Genomic DNA, 9,502 nt, shown 5'->3' on the forward strand with positions numbered 1-9,502 from the left:
TTACGTCTCCAAAGCTTGTGAAAACAAAAGACAAAGCATTAATTAATCGTTTAAATTTATAGTGGGTTATTTATTAAGTATCTGTACTGTATATGACATGGGCCTGTTGGGTAGAACATTTCTGCAGTGGTTTACATGTGTCAAATTGTAAAAGTAGACTTTTCAAAAAAATAAAAAATAAGTAAACAATATCCTGCTTAATAATATTAATAATAATAATAATGATAATAATAATAATATTAATGATTAATATTAATAATAATAATATTACTATTAACATTAATAATAATAATAATAATATTGATAATAATAATAATAATAATAATAATAATAATGATAATAATAATAGTAATAATAATAATATTGATAATAATAATATTGATAATAATAATATTGATAATAATAATAATAATGTTGATAATAATAATAATAATAATAATAATAATAATAATAATAATGTTGATAATAATAATATTGATAATATTGATAATAATAATAATAATAATAACAGTATTGATAATAATAACAATAATAATAATAATATTGATAATAATAATAACAATGTTGATAATAATAATATTGATAATAATATTGATAATAATAATAATAATAATAGTATTGATAATAATAATAATAATATTGATAATGATAACAATAATAATAATAATAATAATAATAATAATATTGATAATAATAATAATAATATTGATAATAATAATATTGATAATATAAATAACAACAATAATAATAATGATAATAATAATATTGATAATAATAATAATATTGATAATAATAATATTGATAATAATATTGATGATAATAATAATAATAATAATAATAGTATTGATAATAATAATAATAATAATGATAATATTAATAATAATATTGATAATAATAATAATAATATTGATAATAATAATAATAATAATAATGATAATAATAATAATAATAATAATAATGATAATAATAATAATAATAATAATAATAAATATTATTAATATTATTATAAAAGTTGAGTTTTTTATTTCCTAATAAATAATAAATATTAAATTTCATTTCTTAATAAATAGCCTAATTATTTATTTATTTCTTTAAATAATTCACATATGATATTAGAATACGTGTTAGCTTTTGTTTTAGGTTTTATGTTTAAGAATAGAATATGTAATGTTCTCAATAATATTAGTAAAGGAAACACAGGCTCTATATGTGCCGCTTACATATATTTCAATTAATATGGAAAGCGAGTGCATGTTTTTACCAAAACGAATATTTTATTTTATTTTAAATGCATGTGCGTGTAAAACAATATAATTTGCAGAAAGAAATGATGGGGTTCTTTTCTAAAGAAGTAGTTACTCCACCCCGTTCAGAGCATCATTATGGGCGTTTTACGTTTTAAATAGCGTGGTTCAAACGATGAATCTGCGACAGAGAAACTATGGGTTTTGGGAAACACTCGTCACTACATCGTTCTTTTGCCAAGCGATGCATCCTACTATGACAGTTCAGCCGGGATTTACGTCGTTGTTTGGGAAACGCACCCCAGATTAGCGAGGTCAGTGTTCACTTACTAGACATCGTCCAGTGTTTTCCTCGCACTCATTTGAGTGTCCGTTACAGGAGCAGGGAACACAGCGAGAAAACAGACCACTCCTGTCCAGATAATGACCAGCAGAACATCTCTGATACGAGAGAAACACACATATATATTGGTAAAATAGACATTAAAAATCACTCCAAAGCTTTAAAACAGCTGACAAGAAGGAAACATACACAAAAAAAGCACATCATGATTTTGCCAAGTACGATGTGGTCCTGGATTAACATCTATGTTGATCCTGGAACATCATTTTTGTTGGGAAATGTAACACATACCTATTCCCTACCCCTAAACCCAACCATAACTGTACATTATTTCCAAAATCAGAGGGGAATAATAGATGGTTAACACTCATGTACCAAAGCGTAAGCCTAAATTTAACATAATCTGTAAACGTATTGCTTAATTCTGATTGGCTCACTAGAATGTTGTTCCAGGATCAACATAGATGTTAATCCAGGAACATGTCCTACTTGGTGAAATCAGGTTGGTGCACACAAAAATGTAATTAAATTGATAAAGAATCTTAAATATACTGAATAACTGAGGTAAATCTGGTCAAAAACATTATCTTGCATAAAATATAGGGTCTCACAATAGATTATAGGCTCGTTAGTAACATTTTAAATTGTGTCTAAATAATAAGCATCTCTGATATTGGAGAAACGCACATATATAGTGTTAAAGTAAACATTAAATGTCACTTCTGAGCTTTAAAACAGCAAAAGTGAAAGAAAAATACATGAAAGACATTAATAAAGCATTTAAAATATGTTGGAAAAACTGAGGAAAATCTGGGCAAAAACATTATCTTGCATAAAAATATGGGGTCTCCCCAAAAATGTGGCTCGTTAGTAACATTTTAAAATGTGTCAATAGATAATGAACATCTCCAATATGAGAGAAACACATATAGTGTTAAAATAATCATTAAAATAGTAACTTCAACGCTTTAAATCTGCATAAGAGAAAGAAAAATACATGAAAAACTCAACCAAATTGATAAAGAATCTTAAATATACTGAATAACTGAGGTAAATCTGGTCAAAAACATTATCTTGCATTAAAATATAGGGTCTCACAATAGATTATAGGCTCGTTAGTAACATTTTAAATTGTGTCTAAATAATAAACATCTCTGATATGAGAGAAACGCACATATATAGTGTTAAAGTAAACATTAAATGTCACTTCTGAGCTTTAAAACAGCAAAAGTGAAGGAAAAATACGTGAAGGACATTGATAAAGCATTTAAAATATGTTGGAAAAACTGAGGTAAATCTGGGCAAAAACATTATCATATTTAAAAATATGGGGTCTCCCCAGAAATGTGGCTCGTTAGTAACATTTTAAAATGTGTCAATAGATAATGAACATCTCCAATATGAGAGAAACACATATGGTGTTAAAATAATCAATAAAAAAGTAACTTCAAAGCTTTAAATCTGCATAAGAGAAAGAATAATACATGAAAAACTCAACCAAATTGATAAAGCATTTTTAATATACTGAATAACTGAGGTAAATCTGGTCAAAAACATTAATAATATAAGATAATTATCTTGCAAATATAAGTGTCTATAAAGATTATAGGCTCGTAAGTCACATTTTAAAATATGTCTAGACAATTGAACGTCTTTTATATAAGAGAAAAACACATATGGTGTTAAAATAATCATTAAAAAAGTTACTTCAAAGCTTTAAAACTGCATAAGTGAAAGAAAAATACACAAGAAACTCAACCAAATTGATAAAGAATCTTAAATATACTGAATAACTGAGGTAAATCAGGTCAAAAACATTATCTTGCATATATAAAGTGTGTATAAAGATTATAGGCTCATAAGTCACATTTTAAAATGTGTCTAGACAATTGAACGTCTTTGATATGAGAGAAACACATATATAGTGTTAAATTGATTAAGCATTTCCAATAACAGGTATAAACTGTTAGAAACATTCTCTTGCATAATATAAAGGGTCTCCCACAATAGGTTGTTTAGTAACATTTTAAAATAGCATTTAAAAAGCAGCTCTGATATGTGAGAAACACATATATGGTGTTACAATAAACATCAAAAATCACTTTGACGCTTTAAAACAGCACAAATGAAGAAAACACACACGAAACACTCAGCTAAATTGACCCTTCGCTAAGCCCCGCCCTGCTTAGTCACTGTTGCTACGCCTGTCAAGCTTTTACAATGTGTTTGCGCCAGTGTCAAACATTGCCAAGGATATAATGTCATTTTTGGCGAACAGGTGAGAAAGTCAGACAAAAAAAGCACTGCACTATGCATTACAGGGGTATATTCACCTCATAATAGGCAACCGATGAGAGAATAATTCAATCAAAATTGAAGCTAGTAGCCTAGCCGTCTCATACGCTAACCATTCAACAGCTTAGCTAATGCTCAGCAGGAGAGGTGAAATTTTAAAGTAATCTAATAATAACAAATTAAACCGTAATTTCCCTATTTTTAGCCAAAAAGCCTGATAGACTATTGTTGTGCAATGAAATATAGCGTTACTAACCGACGAGGAAACACGCATGGACAGTGCTTTTACGTAGTTCATTCATAGAAAGAACAGCCAGAAAGGGGAAATTGAGGGATTTGTGCCTAATATTAGCATCATTGACCCATAACAATGTACAGTAAGTTACCTATTACTGTCAGTATGTGTGTGTGCTCTTTATAAATGACTGAAAAACAGCTGCTGGTAAAGTATATTGATCGCAAGTGCTCAGTTTTTGATCACATCTCGGTTTTGTTCTGTTGATTTGTAAGTTCAAATATTCGTAGCTTGAAATAGATGGAAAGTTCAGTAAAGTTAGCAACAGATTCGCAGATTCGTATTTTCCGGATCAATAACTCATGACCTATTCGCTATTAGTTTGACTAAGTTACTATAGCGAAGGTTTAAACGAAGCAGTGCTCATAATATCGAGCGAAAATAAAGAAAAAGACAGCTGTGAAACAGAACCTGCTTTGTGTTTTAGTAGGAAACACAGTTTATATCTGTTTAGGGTAAGAGGTGTGTGAGATATTGCCGTCTATCACTGAATGTGTCAGGAATATCAACAAAACCAACTCATCTCCGCTCCTTTAGCGGCCCTCACAGAGCTTGATCCACGCTGGCAATTCTCCTCTTGGGTTTTTGGTTTTGAAAAGGGAAAAAAAATTCACCATCCCGTCCAAACTTTAAGGATAGCGGGTATCAGATTTGCACAATCCATATGTACAACGCTTTGGCCTGCTTCCCTCGCTCGAAAGCTTGACAAAGCCCCTGCGCGTAGCTACGGTTGCTAAGCCACGATTAGTGGATGACGGTTTTTGGGTGTGGCTTAGCGAAGGATCAATTGATAAAGCATTTTAAATATGTTTTAAAAAATGAGGTAAATTTGGGTATGAACATTATCTTGCATAAAGTGTCTCTCAAAAGATTATAGGCTCTTTAGTGCCATTTTATAATGCGTCTAGGCTAGATAATGACGAGCAGAACATCTCTGATATGAGAGAAACGCATGCATAGTGTTAAAATAAACATTACAAGTCACATCAAAGCTTTAAAACAGCAACAATGACAAAACATATACAAAAAAACTCAACTAAATTAATAAAGCACTTTAAATACACTATAAAATATCTGTAAATGAGCAGTTTTCCATATTTTGTGATTCATGTTTTTATTTCCTATTATTTATTTCTGCTTTTGAGTTGCATTATGGGATCTTGAGCTTTCTTCACAACTAATTTTAACCCTGAAAATATGTACAAAGTGACTTTCATTGTCATATTTAATAGTTTGCAGTGCTAGATTGTCTGGGTTTGTGTTGTATATTACGCTACAAATACCTTGTAATAAACTGCAGCACATTTTCTGTTATTTTAATAATAATAATAATAATAATACACACTTATTTCTCTGTATATATTATTTCTTATACATTATGCTATGTCAAACGACTAAAATGCCACTAAAAGTCACTTTGCTAAACTGAATCAAGCACAGATCAGCATCCCATAATGCAATTCACAACTATAAAAAACTGAAAACACACAAGATACTGTTAATTAGCAGATATTTAACACAATGTACATAGTTAATGGACTATTAATATCTAAAAAGTGACCAACCACGTTACCTGTCCATCCTCCAGCGTGGGGATCTGTATCTGCTGTGTGTGGTGAAGTGAAGGAAACTGAACTCTCTGAGCATCATTTAACTGAACTCGCTGAATCCACTCGGCTTCTTCTCTCTGTGGGTTTCTGTGTTCTGGACGGGGTCCTGCAGACACCACAAGAAAAAGGGTCCCAGAAATAAGGGCCCTCAGTACGGCTCTCCTCCATGCCATAGACTCTGACATTCCTCTCTGTTTGATGCTGTGTGTAAATGTGCACTGGCGCTCAGGTTTGGTCTTCTTAAAGAGCGATAGAGTGCAACGCCCAGACAAAGGCTCATACATGAATCACGTTACCGCAGATGAACCAGGAAACTGAGTCACAGTTAGGTATGCAGGAGAGGAGGACAGACACACACTCTACACTGTAAATAATATACTAGAAAATTTAGAGCTTTACAGGCAATTTACAGGCACTATTGGTAGCCAGTAAGACTGTCAATTAACAAGCACAATGCAAAATAATAATTAAAATTTGCTGTAAAATCTACGGTAACTTACTGGCAATTTTGGTTGAGAAGACTATAAATTTACATGCAAAGCGCAAATTAATATTTACAGTTTACTGTAAAATTTACAGTAACTTACTGGCAGTTTTCGTTGCCAGCACGACTGTTATTTTCAAGTAGAGTGCAAATTAATAATTACAAACTACTGTAAAATTTACAGTAACTGGCAATTTTTGGTTGCGCAAATTAATAATTGCAATTTAGTGTAAAATTTACAGTAATTTACTTGCAATTGTGGCTACCATTAAGACTGTAAATTTACAAGCGCAGTACAAGTTAATGACAATTTACTGTAAAATTTACAGTAACTTACTGGCAATTTTGGTTGAGAAGACAGTAAATTTACATGCACTAATTACATTTTACTGTAAAATTTACAGTACCTTACTGCCAGTTTTGGTTGCCACTAAGTTACTGTAAATCTACAAGCCCAGTGCAAATTAATAATTACAGTATACTTTAAAATTTACAGTAACTTATTGCCAATTTTGATTGCCAGTAAGACACTAAATTCACAAGCAAAGTGCAAATTAACAATTACACTTTACTGTAAAATTTACGGTAACTTACTGGTTATTTTGGTTAAAAAGACTGTAAATTTACAAGCACAGCGCAAATAAATATTTAGAATATGCTATAAAATTTACAATAACTTGTTACCAATTTTGGTTGCCAGTAAACCTAATAATTAAAATTTACAGTAAATTTACTGTAAGACTTTAAATTTACAAAGTGCAGATTAGTGATTACAATTTACTGTACAATTTACAGTAACTTAGTGGCAGTTGTTTCCAGTTAGACTGTAAATTTACAAGTGCTGTGCAAATTAATAATTACCTTTTACTCTAAAGTTTACAGTAACTTACTGTCAATTTTGGCTACCAGTAAGACTGTAAATTTACAAGCGTGGTGAAAATAATTAATTACAATTTACAGTAACTTACTGCCAATTTTTGTTGCCAGTAAGACTGTAAATTTACATGCACCATTTACAATTTGCTATAAAATTTACAGTAACTTACTAACAATATTGGTTGCCAGTAAGACTGTAAATTTACAAGCACAGTACAAGTTAATAATGACAATTTATGGTAAAATTTACAGTAACTCACTGGCAATTTTGATTGAGAAGACTGTAAATTTACAAGCACTAATTAAAATTTACTGTAAATTTTACAGTAACTTACTGCCAATTTTGGTTGGCACGAAGTTACTGTAAATTTACAAGCATGGTGATTATTAATAATGACAATATATTGTAAAATTTACAGTAAATTATTGCTAATTTTGGTTGCCAGCATGACTGTTAATTTACAAGCAAAGTGCAAATCAACAATTTAAATTTACTGTCAACTTTATAGTAACTTACTAGAAATTTTGGTTGACGAGACTAACTTTACAAGCACTAATTACAATTGACTGTGAAATTTACAGTAACTTACTGGTCATTTTGGTTACCAGTAAGACTGTAAATTCTTATTTTTACTGTATTCTTGTTCGAATAATTGCATGGTGAGCAGAATAAATATTATATTGGTTTTAGTTTTTGATTTTAAAGCACAAAGAATACAATCACATGAGCGACTATAATGACAACACAAATATAAAGAAAAGACCGACAAAAATAAATACAAATAACACAAGTAATACAAATAAATAAATAAAATGAGCTTCTTTTAAAGCATTAACATATCTGTTGCTAAACTTTTTGACAGATACTGTAAAACCACACACATTCATTCAAAGCTAAATTTATAATGTCTGGTGCTTTATAAGACATTATTCCTCCTCTTATGTTGCTCTATGCTTGTGTTGCATTATTTCCTTCATTAGTTGGTTGTTCTGTCATTATTTGTAACCATGACAAAGAGTGAGTGTCGAAGACAAGCATTACAGATCATCCTGACAGCAGCGTTTTTTTGTTTTCTCCGCTTCCACACCCAGTCTGGAGCAGTCAGTACATGTCTGTGTGCAGAAAACACTGCCCGCGGGTGCAGACTTCACAGCTCACACGTCAAGAAAACAAAATGTGTTCAGGGTGTGGTGCGACGGACAGGGCTGGATGCGCAATAGAAAAGGACATTAGTTCTTGTTAGTATCATTTAATATCTTTAACCATCAACAAAAAAATGTACACATAGACACCACCTATATTAAATAAGTGTAACTTTTAATAGCTATAAGTTATTAGTTAAAGTTATTAAAGATATGGTAAGTATGGCAACTTTTCCGAATTTGATTGTAATGCAGTAACGTGGACATTTTGTAAAGCTGCTTTGAAACATTAATTATTGTAAAAAGCGCTATACAAATAAACTTGAATTTAATAGAATTGAAAAAAATGTATTATATTCAGTGTTCATTCATTTATGCTAAACACTGAATATTAATACCAATAATATTGATAAAAAAATAATGGTCACACTTTACTATAAGGTTTAATTAACTAATGTTAGTTAAGGCATTTACTGACATGAACTAAAAATAGACAATTCATGTACAGAATTTATAAGCAGAGCACTGTTGTATAAGACTGAAGGCTTTATTCTGTGAAAACAACAGTCCTGGATGTACTTTATCCTGCTTGTTATATGAATACCTGCCACAAAACATAAAAATTATACACAAAACATTGTTCTGAGTTGTAATTGTTTATTTTTTTAATTAAACGGCAAAGCTGACAGAAACAGCTGACGGAAGATACACTAACCTGCACATTATTAAGACACTAGATGGCGCCAAACAGTCAAAAACACAAAGCTGACCGAAACAGCTGATGGAGTATACACTAACCTGCGCATTATTCAGACACTAGATGGCGCCAAACATTCAAAAACACAAGGCTGACAGAAACAGCTGATGGAGGATACACTAACCTGCGCATTATTCAGACACAAGATGACGCCAAACATTCAAAAACACAAGGCTGACAGAAACAGCTGATGGAGTATTCACTAACCTGCACATTATTCAGACACTAGATGGCGCCAAACATTCAAAAACACAAGGCTGACAGAAACAGCTGATGGAGTATTCACTAACCTGCACATTATTCAGACACTAGATGGCGCCAAACATTCAAAAACACAAGGCTGACAGAAACAGCTGATGGAGGATACACTAACCTGCGCATTATTAAGCCACAAGATGGCGCCAAACAGTCAAAAACACAAAGCTGACAGAAACGAAAACAGCTGATGAAGGATA

The 9,502-nt window shown here is 31.0% G+C and overlaps 1 protein-coding gene across 1 annotated transcript in view; it reads right to left on the reverse strand.

Moving 5' to 3' along the window:
- The window catches only part of si:ch211-241e1.3 (laminin subunit alpha-3), a 42,823-nt gene extending 36,752 nt beyond the window's left edge, over nucleotides 1-6,071 (reverse strand). Inside the window, exons 1-2 of the mRNA XM_056464611.1 lie at nucleotides 5,751-6,071; nucleotides 1,575-1,685 (exon numbers count right to left, since the gene is read on the reverse strand). Coding sequence (XP_056320586.1) covers nucleotides 1,575-1,685; nucleotides 5,751-6,071 — 432 coding nt within the window. The remainder of the gene's footprint in view (nucleotides 1-1,574; nucleotides 1,686-5,750) is intronic.
- Between the last annotated feature and the right edge of the window lie 3,431 nt (nucleotides 6,072-9,502).

Source organism: Danio aesculapii, chromosome 2 (assembly GCF_903798145.1).
Source record: "Danio aesculapii chromosome 2, fDanAes4.1, whole genome shotgun sequence".
NCBI classification, from domain to species: domain Eukaryota; kingdom Metazoa; phylum Chordata; class Actinopteri; order Cypriniformes; family Danionidae; genus Danio; species Danio aesculapii.